Here is a 19836-nt window from a genome sequence, read left to right as displayed (position 1 = left end):
CTCATCAGGTTTCTATTGAAACACAGATCTAGAAAGTTGAGCAAAGGCCCAGTTTCATGCAGAGGGGAAAAGTTTTGTTTTATTTTGTGTTTTTTTTTTAACCTTTTCCTTCACAGACTAACACTTATTAAGTGCTTAATAAATATGAGTAGTTATTTTGCTTTTATCTGTCCATGCAGAATCTTCTAGATCTCTCATCCCCTGTAGTCCTTTCTTAACACCTAGCAGTTTCTGGGAAAGTCTGGCCTGTATGTCATATGGCTAAGTTTATCCTTTTTTTATCCTGGTTCTTCTGATATCCTTGCCCTCCTCCACACTATTCACCCTTGCACAATAATCCCTCACCAATGTGTCCTTCTGCTTTGCTGAGCTTTTGTCAGTCTCTGCCAGTGCTGTTTCAGGCTTAGAAGTTTTTAGATGTGACTGCTCTAAGCTGGCCTCAGGCTGGTGAAACTTCTCAGTGGTTTGTTTCAAAGTGGGGTCAATCTCCTTTGGATACTCAGAAGGGTCCTGAAGCAGTATTGCTTTGGCCCCAATGTGTTATAAGAGTTAATTGACTAAACGTTGTTTTAGTTGTTACATCCATCCCTTTTCCTCGAATGTATATGTGTATCCAAGGAGTTGGGCAGGGGATGGTTTTGAGTAATAATTGTTATGTGGTACCCAGGTTTCCTGCTTCTCTTGTTCACCTTGGACTTACCAAGTCAGACTACTCAGAGGTCACTCCCTCTTGTCTAAGGGGTGAATTCTTCAGTACCCCTTGCACTATCAGTTACCCAAACATAGAGACTTTATTAAGATGATGGGGAAATACAGAATTACCTTATTCTTTTGCTTTTATTATCATGGTATCTCCAACAGTAAGAACGTGTTTTGTAGTTGCTCTTCCATGTCTTACCTTAATGTCAGTCATCAGCAGCACTCGGGTTATTTCTCAATGTATAGTTGTTAGGCAAACTGTGACACTGTTTGATGTGTAGTACTTGAGATGGAAATACCAGGATTTTAAATCACAGGATTTTAATTTGCAACTTGAAGGACACTGAAAGTACTGACTTTTCTCCTGGGTTTCCATCCTGAAGGCATAGTGTATAGTCCTTAGGATGAAGCCATTTTCTGTAAGCCTGAAAACTAAAATCATAATGATTGTACTTTTGTATTTTATAGTGTGTGGACCAGTTGACAAAGATCCAAACTGAATTACAAGAGACAGTGAAAGATTTAGCTAAAGGCAAAAAGAAATACTTTGAGACTGAACAGATGGCTCATGCAGTACGAGAGAAAGCTGACATCGAGGCAAAGTATGTGTTTTAACATTTCTGAGAAAATAATTATGCAAATAAATGTTATTGTTGCTAATAGTTTGTTCTCTATTAGTAGTGAGCATGGACCTATTCTCAGGTAGTGGTGGTTTCATTTGACCTACATATGTTATATACTTTAGGTCACTCTTTTTAATTGGCTGATTTTTATCTGAATTAATATAGCAAAATGGGAATATTAGATTAGTCAGTTTTTCACATTAAATTGAATTTTGAAAAAGAAGGTAAATGAACATTATATTTACAGACTTGAAAGCTTATCAAAAGCCTAAAGTCACTGCTGTTGTATCTGAATATCAGGGTTTAAGAGCCTCATTTTTCTCATGCTGGACTCTCAATCAGTTGTAGTTGGAAATCCCTGTGATCCTCAAGATGCCACTGAAGGTCCATGAACACATCAAGTGAACAAGAGCACTGACCTCCATGTAGAAACCCTGCCCCAGGCACTGTTTTTTTCTTTTACACAAAAATCTAGCGTATATATATATAATTTTTCATGTATGCTTTAGCAATTGTATGAATTTCCCTTTCAATGTATGTGAATTATAAGACCTTTTTTTTTTAAAGAATAAGTAGGAAAAGAAGGAACTGGCAACTGGTAATAGAAGGTGATATAAAGCAAGCAGTGTAATAGAGATTTTTGCAATGACAATTTAAGGCAAGATAAAAAGTTGATGAGAAAAAGCATGTTATAGAATTGGACTCTGAAGAGGTCTGTGAGAAGGAGAGCTGAGACTCTGGTTCAGTGTGCTGACTGATGCAAAATCTAGGAGTCTGAACTCCTAGTCACAAACTCAGAAAGTCTTTGAACACTTGTACAAACAGACCAGCAAGGAAGGGGGTGTCTTTCTAATACGGTTTTTATGCACAAGAAATATAAGCAAGCTTATAAGCAACTTGTGAAAATTCAGGGGCTCCCTGGTTTATCAACGGCTAGTGAGTATTCATGAAGGACTTGATGTTATAGGAAAGCACATTTAATATTTCCCTAGTTTATTTTACTGTATTTATTGTTTTATTCTTTGAACATACAAATATTTCCTGTACTTTTATAGAATCAATGAACCCATCTTCTCAATAAGACCTGAAGTTTTTATATTAGATCTCCATTGGGAATATACTGTCATAGTCATTTTTAGAAACTTGTTTTCTTAAACTTTCAGAGATCCCAGAACAGAGAATTGACAGATTTGTAAAGAATGTATAAACACCTAATTTAGCCACAGCCCACAGGATGAACATGAGCACAGTGGAGGGCTGTTTCTGAGAAATGGGGATTTGATAGGGTCTAGTTCATAGAGCTGATCACAAGGAATTGCCTTCTAACATGACCCAAATTCGGAGGGGATACAGCAAGCTAGACACACTAATGTTAACTTTTCAACTATAGAGTAAGGAATGCCTCTTTATCTTCATTTATTTGCTTTTTGTTGAATACTTTATATTGGGTACAGTGAGTACAGAGATTAGTAAGGTAAGCTTTGTGCCCTCAAGGAGTTTAAGGCCTGGAATTAGAAACTAAAAGAAATTAAGTGTCTAAAGTCACTTAATATTAACTAATATCTTATTTGCAGTAGTGATGTGAAAACACTCTTAGGAAAGCATAGAAAATATAGAGGTTAATTTTGGCGAATGATAAAGGAAAGCTTTATAGAAGAGGTGATGTTTGGATAGAATCTTGAGGAATGAGTATAAATTTTCTAAGTAGAGTTGAGGAGGAAGATCAGGAAGGGGAAGTTAAACTGTACTACCTATAGTTTTGATAGATGATTTGACAGATGGTGTGGAGATGTACGCCTTAGGAGAGACCATAGAAGGAAGAGGGATACAATTTGAAGGAGATGATGAATTTCATTTTGGATATGTTTATTCTGAAGAGCGTGGGAAACACGGGTGAATATGTTTGGAAGGTAGTCAAATATCTGGCACTTAAATGAGAATTTGGGCCTCAAGATCTTGCTTTGAGGGTCAGTTGCCTATCAGATGGTAGTTACAAGAAGAAAATTATGTATAGAATAGATGAGAAGTTGAGTTTGGAACCCCAAGGGACATAAATTTTGAAGGGTAGGTGGTAAAGAGTAGCACACGGTATAGTTCATTATTTGTGTAGTGTTTGGGTGTAAAAATCCTGCCTTATTTTTTCTAGATTGCAATCTTTGAGAACAGGTACTATCTTATTCTATCTATCCCTAATACCTACCTTAATACTGCACAAGAAGTATATTAGGATTAGGAAATAAAGCAGAAGCCAGAAACTTAAAACCTTATATTGGAAGATCTACGTGCAACTCAGCCTATTTGGATAATGACTAAAAAAAGGAGAACTGGGAATATCTCCAAACACAGTCTTATTCTGAAAAGGCTTTCTCAGAGATTTGAGTTTGTGGCCTTTACTTTTCTAGATAAAATGAACAGGAATATGATTAATAAAAAAATAATTATGAGATATGACTATGACAAGGTAAAAAATAACAGGGATCTTTTAAACCCAATTTTTTTAATAGTTGGGGAAGTAGTTGGGCTGCATGTGTTCAACCCTGAATGTTTTCTCTTGTTAGAAAAATAAGAGACTGCTTTTCCTATCCTCTTCACACTGGCTTTGCAAAGACTAACTGCTCCATCATCTAGTCCCAAACTGGGCAGCAACTTTACTTCATGAGGCACGGCTGCCAGCACATGTATTGAATTCTCCCATGGAAATCACCGTGACACTGAAGTCAAGACAAACATTGCAGCTTTAAAAAAAAAAATCACTGGTCCTGGGAGTGTTGCTTGTTTCCTAGCATTTGTCTGTTGACTTTCTCCATATGGTTTTCTCTAGCTGTTTGGGTAAAATCAACATGTTTGTACTACTGATTGTTAGATTATGGTTATTCCCCCAAACTGAAAAAGGATCAAGGGAGATAAGAACACAGAGTGGGAGAAGATTACATCATACAGAGCAGAGAGTCCCAGGACTTTCTCAGTAAGTTCAGAATACCCTTTTAGAGCAAAGGAGGCACACAGGCAGGTACCCAAACAAGAAGTACTTTTAATGGGGGAAATAATAGAAGTAAGGACTTCATAGAGCCTGTTGATTGGATTATTGCATTCCTGGTCTTGTTAGAGTCTTTCACACACAGCCCCGAAAGTTTGCTGACGCTTGCGTCCATAGGTTGGTTGTCCCTGGGTCTCTCTAACCTTTGCAGGAACTAAAGTGTGTGAAGTTGTATGGTACTGAGAGAATAGTCTATAGTTTGATGGCTTTTGTTTATTAGGAGACAACAATATATTTTGATTTTTTTTTTTGGTCAAGTTTTTTTTGGGGGGGTCATTCTGGTTATTTTTCTTATATTAATCCCAGTATTTCCTGTTTTACCATAATATTAAATTCTTCCTGTAGTAAAATAAAGGAAAATAATCATTACTCTTGGTTTTCCATTTTTTCATTCTTTTTTAGAACAATATCTTCAAAAAAGATTATTTTTAAATTTTAATAATATATTTAATAATTTTATTGTGATATAATTAGATGATTTTATTAAACACAGTTTTCTATTTTTATTATAGATCTAAACTTAGTCTTTTTCAATCAAGAATCAGTTTACAGAAGGCAAGTGTAAAGGTAAGTTTTCAGTAAGTATATTTCACAACTGAGAAACCTCTTAGCTTGTAAAACAGAGGGTTGGATCTTTGAGGGTGGAGGTGAATTATTTCTACCTTAGAGAAGCATTTTAAAGTCACTGACTCAGGGAGGAACTTTCCCTCCCAGTTCATGGGGGTTTTTCACCCAGTTGTCAACACCTTGGACACACTTGCTTTTCAAGACTGCATTAGGGATAAGTTTCTATACCTTACCTGCTTAGGTAGCCTGTTGTCTTTAGCTCTTAGTCCAAGAAACTTAACCCGGGGGCTTTGGAAAGCTCTACAAAATCTATTTCATTTAGATTTAGACCCTTGAGTGATATTCTGGGCCAGATGTGAGTGAGTTTTTCCTTCGAAAACTTCACACTGTAGAATGCCTGATTAAGTAAGCTTAGAGACCTGGCTGTGGCTGCCAGGCTTCAAACTAGCATGCAGTTCATCTGGCACATTAGGAGTGCTGATTTTTAGAAAACTATTTTCTAACTCCACTAGATTTACCCATACCTTTGAAGATAAGGTACTTAATTTCAGAACCTTTATTTACTCATTTGAATAAAATGGGCAAAATATTTTTAAGTTATTTACAAAGCTTTAGAAGTATGTTAAGCAAATATTTGAAATTGTTCGTACCCTGTATAACAGTTCTAGTCACTGTTTCATTCCTCAGTAGTGATGAATAATTTTTATATACGTATAAATGTTTTCCCCACATGGTTACCTTTATTCTTGTTGGGGAGCCATTAATTGCAGACTAAGAGTAGGATTCCTGTGTTTTGCAGTACAATATCAATTTGGACTGATTGTGATTATTATTATTTTTTTTTGCTATGTTTTAGTTAAAAGCCCGGCGATCTGAGTGTAATTCCAAAGCTACCCACGCAAGGAATGATTATCTTCTTACCCTAGCGGCAGCAAATGCACATCAGGATCGCTACTATCAAACAGATTTAGTTAACATTATGAAGGTAATGCAGCTTTTGTATCTATGGTAATTTTACTTCATTAAAAACAAAAACAACTTGAGTTGGATGTTGGGTTTATGGGATTGAATCTATAGAAGAGTAACCAGGCTATGTTGCATCTCTTTGGAATATACTTGTTATTGTTTGGATAGCATCTGTTTCAGATAATTTAGAGTTAATTTTTAGTTCAGAAAATGTTTACAGAGAAGTCACAGTAAAGGATTATAATACTCCCTAGGTGCGGCAAACATTTGTTATTTAGTGGTTATTGATATAGAAGATACAAGAGTGATATAAGAAATAAAATAACTCAAACTGGGAAAATACTTCTGAGCTATTTTATAAGACTCATGTCATGGTTTCAATAAATTATTGAAGCTAGGCAGAATCTTCAGGTATCTTCTGAATCATCAGAGAAAGACTGATATTTTAGCATAATTTTTGTTATATTGTATCTGTATTTTTTGAAAAATGTAAGAAAAGTTTTATGCAAAAGAATATTTCTATTAAAATGTATTTTTATAGTGTATCTCTTAGCCCGAAGTTTTTATTAACTAGAATTTTGGCCACAACTATGTCTAATGATAATTATGAAGCTTTTTTTAATTTTAATTTTTTAGAGACAGGGTCTCACTCTGTTGTCCAGACTGGAGTGCAGTGATGATCATGGCTCACTGCAGCCTTGAACTCCTAGGCTCAAGAGATCCTCCCACCTCATCTTCCTGAGTAGCTGGGATCCAGGTGCATGCTACTATGCCTGGCTCCTTTTTTTTATTTTTAGAAACAGGAGTCTTGCTGTGTTGGCCAGGCTGGCGTCAAACTGGCTTCAAGTAATCCTCCCTCCTAAGCTTCCCAAAATGCTGGGATTACAGGTGTGAGCCTGCTTGGCTATTTTTTATTTCTAAAAAACTTAGATTTTTAAAAAATTTCATTAAGTTTATCCTGAATTTATAGGTAAATTGCACATTACTATTTGATGATTTTGAGCTGCGTATGGGACAAACAAAAGAATATGTTCAGTAGCTATCTGAAGATGTCCTCTGGGTGTTACTCTGAAATGCAGATAGATTCGATTACAGTTTGTGTACCCAAACTTGATCTAGCCTTTCCCTGTTTATACCACCTATGATGTGTCTTTAACTTTCACTAAAGTAAAGAGAAGAGGGTAGAGGAAAAGGAAACCTTTTAATCTGTTGCCAGGTTTCTCCCTTGTTGCTGGCAGACAAGCTCTGCTTTGGATTGTATCTGTCATTCTTTCCTGTTTTCCCAAAACCCAGACATTTTGTCATTTTCTTTTTTCTTTTTTTTTCAACCCATCCCCCTCAAATGTATTGTTCTTAATGACTGACAAACACACACATTGCTGTAGTTGAATTGCTTAATTTACACATCAGCAATTGTGAATGGGGATGCAGCCAGAGCAGGTGCTCTTTTTTCTATAATAGCTCTGGGAAGGAGGTCAACTCTGGACAGAAACTGCAAGTTATTTCCTTGAAAGTAGAGATGGGACAGTTCCTGGGACCTTCAGGCAAAAACAAGAGTATTGAAGGGAGTCCAATTGGACTAAGAAGTATCCTATTGCAAAACACTTTTTTCTTTCCTTTTTGTTCACTGCCTGAAATCCCCTTTTCCTAGCTTCTGTTATGACTTCTGCTTATTATAATACAGGTTAGAAAATACAGAGACAAAGAACTGTTTTGTCATCTCTCATGAGAACTCTGCATATATTTTCCATAAAGTATTAGACCTAGAGGTTTAGGTGTTTTAGTATATATATTTTTTGAGACACGGTCTCACTCTGTCATACAGACTGGAGTGCAGTGGCTTGAACATGGCACACTGCATCCTGAACCTCCTGGTCTCAGGGATCCTCTTGCCTCAGCCTCCTATGTAGCCAGGACCACAGGTGCCTGCCACCATACCAAGCTAATTTTTTTTTTTTTTTTGTAGAGACAGGGTCTCACTTTGTTGCCCAGGCTAGTCTTCAACTCCTGGGCTTAAGAGATCCTCCCACCTCAGCCTCCCAAAATACTGAAATTATAGGGGTGAGCTGCTTGGCCTGGCCGGTTTTAATATCATATTAGGTATTACATAGTGCTTCAGACTTACAAGGACCAACAGTTTCAAAGAATGCATTTACTAAAGATGATTTTTAGCACCGCTTGCACTTAAGGTTGTAATTCACTATATCCTATATATGTCTACTATTGTATCAAAGCTGTATATTTTTCCCTATGAATATTTTTAAATGAACATTATATTAGCTTAAGCAACAGCAAAAATCAAATCCTTTTTTTTTTTTCAATTGCATCTACAGCCAAAAGACTCCGTCTCAAAAAAAAACAAAGCAAAAAACAAAAAACAAAAAAAAAACCAGGGAAGGTACATTCTTATTTGGGGGATCTGCTCTCTGCCTAAAGCAAAGAGGAAGTTAAAGGGCTGGCCAGCTCACAGATTAGTATGTGTTCTTGAACTTACTTTGAAGTCTTTATGCATATATTTGATCAGCATTGGGTAGGTTGTGCTTTGGAGTATTCATTTAATGAAACATTGTGGGGTACTAAACTGATTAAAAATAGAGGCAGGGGTTGGTCCCTCCTGCCCCTTAAAAATGAGAAAACATATTTTCAGTTTTCATGTACTGTGCATTAACTGATTTTCTTCCTCATGCTAATTCTGTAGTCTACAGTACTGGAAAATTCCTATCAATCATGCTATTAGCTACTTAGTAAATTTCCACCATTGAATTGACAGTGGCCCTTAGATGCCTTTCTTGAAAATAGTTTTTTCTAAATGAATGTTAAGGAGATATCTATTTTTCTGAATTAATGTTAATTGATAATGCCCTATATGGGTAGCTTAAAGGCAGGGTATTTGATTTGTTGGTTTAATCATACACATTTAAGAGCCTCTTACAGCGTGCTAACTACTGAGTTAGGCTTTGGGAAGAGACAAAGATGAGTAAGACACACTGCTCATCCTCAAAGAGCTTGTTATGGTAGAAGAGACCAAGAGAGAGATATATTTATATAGATGATTGCAAATTAGAGTGATGGAAATCACTTACCACTGGAGGACTGTGGTTAGTTAATAATAATAGCTATCTTTTTTATTGCTTAATATTGCCTTGGCATTATCCTAACCACTTAATACATATTATCCTTTCTCATTTTCTTCATTATCCTTGTTAAAGTTCATAGCTCATTATTTAAATAATTCTCTAACTTATATTCTTATCTTTGCCCTTCTCCAAATGAAATGAAGTGGTAACTCTGATGAGCCCCCGTAACTGGATAATCTGTATCTAAGCAGCCAAGTACTGCTGAAGAAAAGTTTTGACAGAGCAGATTCATGATCATAAATTAATAGGGGAACCAGTGCAGCAGTCTCAACACTGCTTAGATAGCCTACTGTTTTTCCCTAGTTAACTTTTCCTACTATTTTTAACAGTTATTTCAACCACCTCTTTTATGCTTAGCAAGTGGGTTTTCTTCCTAATTTACAGAGACAGTGGAAACCGTTGGAAGGCAGCTTCATTATTGTCCACTATCTGACTTCATCTGTGTTCAAGACTCTTCCAGAGTCTCAGTAGCAGTTGTTCCTGTCTAAAGGTGATCTTTTCACCTCAGCTTTGGATTATATCTCATCCCCTCCTGCCTTCTTAGGGAACAGAACAATTATTTTATGTTCTCTTCGTATTTCCTGGACATTCTTTCTTACATTAGCAGTTGTTATCTTAGTGATAACAACCGTCATTATAACTGTCTTTTGAGTTACATTCTTCTGATCTGGACTAGTTGCCCTCTGTGTCAGATGCAAGTATTTATCCTGAGATTTTCCTGTATGTCTCTGTTGTGTTAGATCTTCAGTTTTCTTTATGATATGTCTTATTTTTTCTTTATTTACACTGTCCTTTGGTAGAGCACATCTTCCAGTACCTTCTTGAAAAAGTAGGCATGGGAAGTAAGTTTTTTGAGATACTATGTTTAGAAAATGGCATATTCTGTGCTTGTACTTGGATATAGAATTAAAGCTTGAAAACTCTTGTCATTCAAATATTGGAGTCCATACCTCATTGTTTTCTTGTTTACTGTGTAAGTATTGAGAATCCAAAGTCATCCTAGTTCTTGATTATTCGTATCTGATCTAATTGTTTGTTTTTTCTTTTTTAGAAGTTTATGGAATATTCTCAGTGTACCCTTTGATTTCTTGGATTAATTTTTGCCTTTTGTTTTCTCTTTCTGAAACTTCCCATTATTAAGATATGATGTCTCCTAGCCTGCTTCTTTAAATTTCATTTCTTTCTTATTTTCTGTCCTTGTCATTGTGTTCTACTTTTTGGGCGACTTCTTCAACTTTACAGTTCATTTCTTTTATTGGACTTGTAATTTTTCCATAGTAGTTTTAATGCATGAGGGTTCTGTTTTCTCCACATCCTTACCAGCATGTTTTATTGCCTGTTGTATTAGTTCGTTTTCACACTGCTTTAAAGAACTACCTGTGGCCGGGCGTGGTAAGTGGCGCAAGCCTGTAATCCCAGCACCTTGGGAGGCCGAGGTGGGCGGATCACCTGAGGTCAGGAGTTTGAGACCAGCCTGCCAACATGGTGAAACTCCATCTCTACTGAAAATACAGAATATTAGCTGGGCGTGGAGGCGTGCACGTGTAGTCCCAGCTACTCAGGGGGGCTGAGGCATGAGAATCGCTTGAACCTGAGAGGTAGGTGGAGGTTGCAGTGAGCCAAGATCACACCACTGTACTCCAGCTTGGGCGACAGAGTGAGACTTCATCTCAAAAAAAACAAAAGAAAAAAAAAAAAAGAAGAAAAGAACTACCTGAGACTGGGTAGTTTATGAAGAAGAAAGGTTTAATTGACTCACAGTTCCGCATGGCTGCAGAGGCCTCAGGAAACTTACAATCATGGTAGAAAGTGAAGGAGAATCAAGTACCTTCTTCACATGATGGTAGGAGAGAGAAAGCAAAGGGGGAAATGCCACTTTTAAACCATCAGATATCATGAGAACTCAGTCACAATCATGAGAACAGCATTGGGGAAATCACCCCCATAAGCCATTCACCTCCCACCAGGACCCTCCCCCGATACATGGGGATTACAATTTGAGATGAGATTTGGGTGGGGACACAGAGCCAAACATATCACCTGTCTTTTGGATAAAAGTCATTTGAACTGGGATGACATGCTATCTAATTATAGTTTTGATTTGCATTTCTCTGATGATCAGTTGATGTTGAGCGCCTTTTTATATGCCTGCTTGCCGTTTATGTGACTTCTTTTGAGAAATGTCTATTTAGATCTTTTGCTCATTTTTATTTTTTATTTTTTTTTTTATTATACTTTAGGTTCTGGGGTACATGTGCACAATGTGCAGGTTTGTTACATATGTATATATGTACCATGTTGGTGTGCTGCACCCGTTAACTCATCGTTTACATTAGGTATATCTCCTAATGCTATCCCTCCCTACTCCCTCCACCCCATGACAGGCCCCTGTGTGTGATGTTCCCCACCCTGTGTCCAAGTGTTCTCATTGTTTAATTCCCACCTGTGAGTGAGAACATGCGGTGTTTGGTTTTCTGCCCTTGTGATAGTTCGCTCAGAATGATGTTTTCCAGCTGCATCCATGTCCTTACTAAGGACATGAACTCATCCTTTTTTGTGGCTGCATAGTATTCCATGGTGTATATGTGCCACATTTTCTTAATCCACTCTATCATTGATGGACATTTGGGTTGGCTCCAAGTCTTTGCTATTGTGAATAGTGCCGCAGTAAACATATGTGTGCATGTGTCTTTATAGCAGCATGATTTATAATCCTTTGGGTATATACCGAGTAATGGGATGGCTGGGTCAAATGGTATTTCTAGTTCTAGATCCTTCAGGAATCACCACACTGTCTTTCACAATGGTTGAACTAGTTTACAGTCCCACCAATGGTGTAAAAGTGTTCCTGTTTCTCAACATCCTCTCCAGCAGCTTTTGTTTCCTGACTTTTTAATGATCACCATTCTAACTGGTGTGAGATGGTATCTCATTGTGGTTTTGATTTGCATTTCTTTGATGGCCAGTGATGATGCTTTTGCTCATTTTAAAAATTAGATTATTCGATTTTTTTTCCTATAGAATTGTTTGTGCTCCTTATATTTTCTGGTTATTAATCCCTTGTCAGCTAGTTTACAAATTTTTTTTTCCTATTCCATGGGCTGTCTCTTCATTTTGTTGATTGTTAGTTTGCTGTGTAGAAGTTTTTTAACTCGATGTGATCCCATTTGTCCATTTTTGCTTTGGTTGCTATAAGAGATGTCTTATAGCACTATTCACAATAGCTAAGATGTAGAATCAACCTAAGTGTCCATCAGTGAATAAATGGATAATTAAAATGTAGTATATATACACATTGAAATATTATTCAACCAAAAATATCTTGAGTAATATCCCTGTGCTTACAGGATATTACTCAAGAAATCTTTGCCCAGTCCACTGTCTTGGAGAATTTCCCCCAGTGCTTTATTTTCATAGTTTTGGGCTGGGTGTGGTGGCTCATGCCTGTAATCCCAGCACTTTGGGAGGCTGAGGCAGGCAGATCACAAGCTTAGGAGTTCAAGACCACCCTGGCCAATATGATGAAACCCTGTCTCTACTAAAAATACAAAAATTAGCTGGGTGTGGTGGCGAGCACCCATAGTCCCAGCTACTCGGGCGGCTGAGGCAGGAGAATCGCTTGAACCAGGAAGTGGAGGTTGCAGTGTGCCAAGATCATGCCACTGCACTCCAGCCTGGGTGATAGAGCAAGACTCTGTCTCAAAAAAAAAAAAAAAAAAAAAAAAAAATTCATAGTTTGAGGTCTTAGATTTAAGTCTTTAATTCATTTTTATTTGATTTTTGTATATAGTGAGAGATAGGGGTCTAGTTTCATTCTTCTACATATGGATATCCAGTTTTCCCAGCACTTTTCCCCGAATGTATCTTCTTGGCACCATTGTTGAAAATGAGTTCACTGTAGATGTGTGGATTTAATTCTGGGTTCTGTCTTTTGTTTCATTGGTCTGTGTGTCTGTTTTTATGCCAGTACCATACTGTTTTGGTTACTATGGCTCTGTAGTATAATTTGAAGTCAGGTAATATGATTCCTCCAGTTTTATTTTCCCCTAGCCTAATTATTCTGAAGAATAAGATCAGGCCAGGCACAGTGGCTTATGCCTATATTCCCAGCACTTTGGGAGGCTGAGGATCTCTTGAGTCCAAGAGTTTGAGACCAACCTGGGCAGCATAGTGAGACTGTCTCTCTACAAAAAATTTTACAAAAAAATTTAAAAGTTAGCTGGGTGTGGTGGCACGTGCCTGTAGTCCCAGCTACTCAGAAGGCTGAAGTGGGAAGATAACTTGAGCCCAGGAGTTTAAGGCTACAGTTAACTGTGATCATGCCACAGCACTCCAGCCTGGGTGACAAAGTGAGACCTCGTCTCTTAAAAAAAACGAAATAAAAATAGTAAGTTCATGTTGGTATCTAAATACAAGTATTTGGACAGATTCCCCAAGAAATATTATTTATTTCTTATGCCAGTAGTAGAGCAGATACTGAATATATCATTCTGTGTCTGTGTATCATCGGGCAGATTTCTTTAAACTCTAAACTAAAGCAAACAAACAAAAAACTATTGCTAGACCTCGGGCAGATTTCTTTAAACTCTAAACTAAAGCAAACAAACAAAAAACTATTGCTAGACCCTGCAAATCAGATAACTGATTTCATCAAATCTATAGAAACCAACTCACCTGGTTTGAGATAATTTGTTCCTCACATGTTCCTTTATCATAGCATGTTCTTGTGCAATATACGAACTAACATTTTTTAGAAGCTTGTGAAATATTTTCTTTGTGGTTTGGATGAGGAAGACTGAGATACAATGTGTCATAGTAGAAAAGAGAACAAATGCCAATTTAATGAAAGATTTTTTAAAAGCTTAGTAATTCTTGGCCGGGCGCGGTGGCTCAAGCCTGTAATCCCAGCACTTTGGGAGGCCGAGGCGGGTGGATCACGAGGTCAGGAGATCGAGACTATCCTGGCTAACATGGTGAAACCCCGTCTCTACTAAAAATACAAAAAAAAAAAAAGCTTAGTAATTCTTAATAGGACTTTATTTCTAGACAAATATTTCTTCAGTGGAAGCCAAACATAAATGGGCTAGTTGATAATTTGGTGAGGTAACAAAAGATAAACATGTTTCTGTATGGCAGAAATCTAGAAAATATAATTTGATTTATCTTTTGCAGACTTTTTTTGATCAAATGAAGAGAAAAACATTAATATACAAATCCTTTCTAAAATTGATACATAATAACTATATATTTATAGTGTATGTGTGACATTTTGATACATGCGTGCAATGTGTAAGGATCAAATGGGAGTAATTGAGATATCCATCACCTCAAATATTTATTGTATATCGTGGAGTATTGAGAACATTTCCAAATCTTTTCTCTTACCTATTTTGGAATATACAATAAATTATTGTTAACTATAGACACCCTGCTGTGCTATTAAACAATAGAATGTATTCCTTCTATCTGACTGTAATTTTGTACCCCGTAACCAACCTCTCATTGTTCCTGCCTTCCTACCCTTCCCAGCCTCTGGTAACCACCATTCTACTCTCTACTGCTGGGTATATATCCAAATGAATAGAAATCAGTATATTGAAGAGATGTCTTATAGCACTATTCACAATAGCTAAGATGTGGAGTCAACCTCAGTATCTATCAGTGGATAAATGGATAAAGAAAATGTAGTATATATACACAATGAAATATTATTCAGCCATAAAAAAGATTGAAATCCTGTCTTTTGCAATAACATGGATGCCCCTAGAGGACATTATGTTAAGTGAAATAAGCCAAGAACAGAAAGCCAAGTTCTTTTTTGGCTTTTCTGGCTAAACATTAATTCCAAAAATCTTCCTCATTCATATGTAGGTATATATAACTCATCTTTTTTATTGTGAGTTGTGGCTCTTCTGGTTTCTCTGTCATCTCTAGCTCTTGCACCTCTGATTCACCTAATGTCTGTTCACTTAATCAATTAGCACGGAAGTCTTCAATTCTATTAAATTCTGCTTAATTCTGCTTTAATTCTGTTAAATCTCTGCTTCTGTTGCTTTATATCCTTTTTTTTTAATGCCCTCTTTCTTGGAGAGAGTAATCATTGTGACTCAATTCCCATAAATACCATATGATTCTCAAATCTATCTGCAGCCTGCCCTTTAATTATCATATTTGTGCCTTTATCATTGGTACATGTAACTACTTAAAGTAACTAAAAATAAATACATTTTACAATTCTGTTTCTCAGTCCCAGTAGCTGTATTTCAAATGCTTAAAGGCCACATGTGGCTGGTGTCTACCATGTTGGACAGTGCAGATATAGAACATTTTTGCCATCTTAGAAAATTCTATTGAACAGCAGTGCTCTAAAGCTTATTTTGTTTTTACTTGTTATGGTTTGAATGTGTCCTCTAAAGTTCTTGTGTTGGAAACCTAATTCCCAGTGCAACAATACTGAAAGGTGGGACTTTTAAGAGGTCATTAGGTCATGAGGGTAGAGTCCTCATGAATGAATTATTGCCATTGTTGTGAGAGTGAGTTATTTATTACAGGAGTGGGTTCCTGATAAAAGGAGAAGTTTGGCCCCTTTCCACTTTCCCTCTTGTGTTCTCTTGCTCTTCTGCTTTCCACCATGGAATGATACAGCATGAAGGCCCTTGCCAGATACAGGCCCCTACACCTGGACTTCTCAGCCCCGAGAACCATGAACCAAATAAAGTCTGTTGATTATAATTACCCAGTCTCTGGTATTCTGTTATAGCAACAGAAAATGGACCAAAACATTTGTTTTTTCCATCCCGCTCCCCCCACCCCCCTTGTCTGTCTGTTATCAACTCTGCTGGTCATTTTTCCCAGTAACCATGTCCATGGTTGTATTCAGTTATTTCACAATTAATTGCTCCTTAATTTGCACTCTAGGTCTTTACTTATATCTTGTTAAAGAACAGAGGTAGGCAAACATTTCCTGTAAAGGGACAGATAATAAATATTTTAGGCTTCTATGTTGTGGTTACTCAGTTCAGCTGTTGCAATGCAGCCATGAATGTGACTATGTTCCAGTAAAACTTTACTTACAAAACTGGGTGATGGACTGGATTTGGCCTACAGGCCTTAGTTTGCCCACCCTTGGTATAGAACTTTAAAAACTGTGTTATGAATGTTCTAACTATATAAATATGCTGAAGATAATAAAATGAGTACCCATTTACCCAACCACCAAGCTTCAAAAATGAAACACTCTCAGTACAGTGGAAACCTCCTAGGTGACCACTCCCAAAACACCTCCGTTATGTTCAACACATTGTAACTACCACTCTGACAATAGATAGTGTTGTCTTAGATGGTATCATGCCCTATGATATTATGCAACTTGCATTTTTCCCACTCAACATTATATTTGTTGAGATTCATTTGTATGGATTTTTAACTTTCTTTGTTATCTTTTCTATATAGTATTTCATTGTGTGTGTATATATATATATCATAATAACTTACCCATTTTCTTTTCTTTTTTTTTTTTTTTTGAGATGGAGCTTCGCTCTTGTTGCCCAGCCTGCTGGAGTGCAATGGCACAATCTCGTCTCACCGCAACCTCTGCCTCCTGGGTTCAAGCGATTCTCCTGCCTCAGCCTCCCGAGTAGCTGGGATTACAGGCACATGCCACCACACCCAGCTAATTTTGTGTTTTTTTTTTTTTTTTTTTTTTTTTTTTTTGAGACGGAGTCTCGCTCTGTCACCCAGGCTGGAGTGCAGTGGCCGGATCTCAGCTCACTGCAAGCTCCGCCTCCCGGGTTCACGCTATTCTCCTGCCTCAGCCTCCCAAGTAGCTGGGACTACAGGCGCCTGCCACCTCGCCCGGCTAAGTTTTTGTGTTTTTAGTAGAGACGGGGTTTCTCCATGTTGGTCAGGCTGGTCTCGAACTCCTGACCTCAGGTTGAGCTTGTTATAATCATACCCCATACGGATAATATGAGGAAGGGATAAGCTATATATTCTGTTAAAGGATTGAGAATAGAAGTAAGTCGTATTATGCCATAGCCGCCTAGTTTTAGGAGTACTGCAGCAAGGACTATTGATCCAGCAGTGGGGGCTTCAACATGGGCTTTGGGGAGTCATTGGTGTAGGCCACATAGGGGTATTTTCACTATAAAGGCTATCATGTATGCTAGTCATATGAGATTATGGGATCAGGTGGTCATTAGTTTTTGGGCGGTGAGTGTTAGTAGTATTATGTTTAGTGAGCCTAGGATATTGTAGGTATAGATTAGTACAATAAGCAGGGGGAAGGAGCCGGCTAGTGTATAGAATAGAAAATATGTGCTTGCGTTGAGGCATTCTGCTTGGTTACCCCATCGGGTAATAATAATTAGGGTTGGGATAAGAGTAGTTTCGAATAGGATATAGAATATAATTAGTTCTGTGGCTATAAATGTTAGAATTAGGGAGATTTGTAGGGAGATCATTATGGAGAGGTAGAGTTTTTTCCGTGAGGTGGGTTCATTGTGTAGATGATATTGGCTTGCTATCATTATGAGAGGTAAGAGTCAGGCTGTTAGTATTAGGAGGGGTGGTGTTAGCGGATCGGAAAATGAAGAGGTTGAATGGTTGAAGAGATTGTTACTAATTTGGTTGAAGAATAATAGAGGAATGAGGCTAATAATTAGGCTGTGCATGGTTTTGTTGACTCAGATTATATTGTTTTTGGAGAATCATGTTGTTAGTAGTAGTATGATTATAGGAATAATTATTTTTAACATTGGAGTAAGTTTAGGTTGTGGATGTGATCTAGGCCATATGTGTTAGAGAGTGAGATTAGTAAGGCAAGGCCTACTGCTGCCTCCCGAGCAGCGAACACCAATAGAGCAATGGGTATGATGTTGGCTAAGGAGAAATGTATGTTTAAAGTTGTGAGGGTACTTATGATAAAAAGTGATAGTATTATTCCTTCTAGGCATAGTAAGGAGGATATTAAGTGTGAACGGTAGGTTAATACGCCTAAGAGTGAAATAGTAAATGCTAGCATAATGTTTATGTAGATGGAGGGCATTTGGTGAGTATGATTATCATAATCTAATGAGTCAAAATCATTTATTTTATTTAAACTACTTACCAGTTCAGTTCAATCTAGTCCTTTTTGGGTTCATTCATAGGCTAGACTAAGAATTAGAATGATAATTAGCATAATGGAAGGTTTAGTTATTAGTGGAAGATTGGTTGTTTGAAGGGCTCATGGTAGGGGCAGTAGTAGGGCAATTTCTAAGTCAAATAGTAGAAAGGTAATGGCAACTAGGAAAAATTTTATGGAGAAAGGAATACGAGCGGAGCTTAGTGAGTCAATGCCGCACTCATAGGATTGGATTTTTCTATATAAGTATTGAGTTGAGGTAGTCAGAATGTAATAGTTATTAGTAGTAGGGCTAGTAGGGTATTAATTGTTAAGGCTAGTACTAGGTTGATCATTCTTTTTCGAATGTTATCGAAACTAGTTGATTGGAAGTCAGCTGTACTGATTATACTAAAAGAATAGGATCCTCATCAGTAGATAGATATATATAGGAATAACCAGACTACATCCACGAAGTGTCAATACCAGGCGGCGGCTTCAAAGCCGAAATGGTGGTTGGATGTAAAGTGATGCAGTAGTTGGCGGATAAGGCAGATAATGAGGAATGTTGATCCAATAATGACGTGGAGTCCGTGGAAGCCTGTGGCAACAAAGAGTGTCAAGTTGTCCCTGTTTGCAGATGACATGATTGTATATTTAGAAAACCCCATCATCTCAGCCCAAAATCTCCGTAAGCTGATAAGCAACTTCAGCAAAGTCTCAGGATACAAAATTAATGTGCAAAAATCACAAGCATTCTTATACACCAGTGACAGACAAACAGAGAGCCAAATCATGAATGAACTTCCTTTCACAATTGCTTCAAAGAGAATAAAATACCTAGGAATCCAACTTACAAGGGATGTAAAGGACCTCTTCAAGGAGAACTACAAACCACTGCTCCGTGAAATAAAAGAGGACATAAACAAATGGAAGAACATACCATGCTCATGGATAGGAAGAATCAATATCGTGAAAATGGCCATACTGCCCAAGGTAATTTATAGATTCAATGCCATCTCCATCAAACTACCAATGACTTTCTTCACAGATTTGAAAAAAACTGTTTTAAAAGTTCATATGGAACCAAAAAAGAGCCCGCATTGCCAAGATAATCCTAAGTCAAAAGAACAAAGCTGGAGGGATCACACTACCTAACTTCAAACTATACTACAAGGCTACAGTAACCAAAACAGCATGGTACTGGTACCAAAACAGAGATATAGACCAATGGAACAGAACAGAGTCCTCAGAAGTAATACCACACATCTACAGCCATCTGATCTTTGACAAACCTGAGAGAAACAAGAAATGGGGAAAGGATCCCCTATTTAATAAATGGTGCTGGGAAAATTGGCTAGCCATAAGTAGAAAGCTGAAACTGGATCCTTTCCTTACTCCTTATACAAAAATTAATTGAAGATGGATTAGAGACTTAAATGTTAGACCTAATACCATAAAAACCCTAGAAGAAAACCTAGGGAATACCATTCAGGACATAGGCATACGCAAGGACTTCATGTCTAAAACACCAAAAGCAACAGCAACAAAAGCCAAAATTGACAAATGGGATCTAATTAAACTACAGAACTTCTGCACAGCAAAAGAAACTACCATCAGAGTGAACAGGCAACCTACAGAATGGGAGAAAATTTTTGCAATCTACGCATCTGACAAAGGGCTAATATCCAGAACCTACAAAGA

General features: G+C 37.4%; 1 protein-coding gene across 4 annotated transcripts in view; it reads left to right on the top strand.

Moving 5' to 3' along the window:
* Nucleotides 1-19836, top strand: part of LOC105468711 (FCH and double SH3 domains 2) — a 339082-nt gene that overhangs the window by 175054 nt on the left and 144192 nt on the right. For all 4 annotated transcript variants that reach the window (XM_011718976.2, XM_011718974.2, XM_071075241.1 and 1 more), the window contains exons 6-8: nt 1168-1301; nt 4872-4926; nt 5783-5911. In XM_011718976.2, coding sequence (XP_011717278.1) covers nt 1168-1301; nt 4872-4926; nt 5783-5911 — 318 coding nt within the window. The remainder of the gene's footprint in view (nt 1-1167; nt 1302-4871; nt 4927-5782; nt 5912-19836) is intronic.

This window comes from Macaca nemestrina, chromosome 12 (genome assembly GCF_043159975.1).
Source record: "Macaca nemestrina isolate mMacNem1 chromosome 12, mMacNem.hap1, whole genome shotgun sequence".
NCBI lineage: Eukaryota > Metazoa > Chordata > Mammalia > Primates > Cercopithecidae > Macaca > Macaca nemestrina.
The sequence above is the reverse complement of the archived record's forward strand: the minus strand, read 5'-3'. Positions and strand labels throughout refer to the sequence as shown.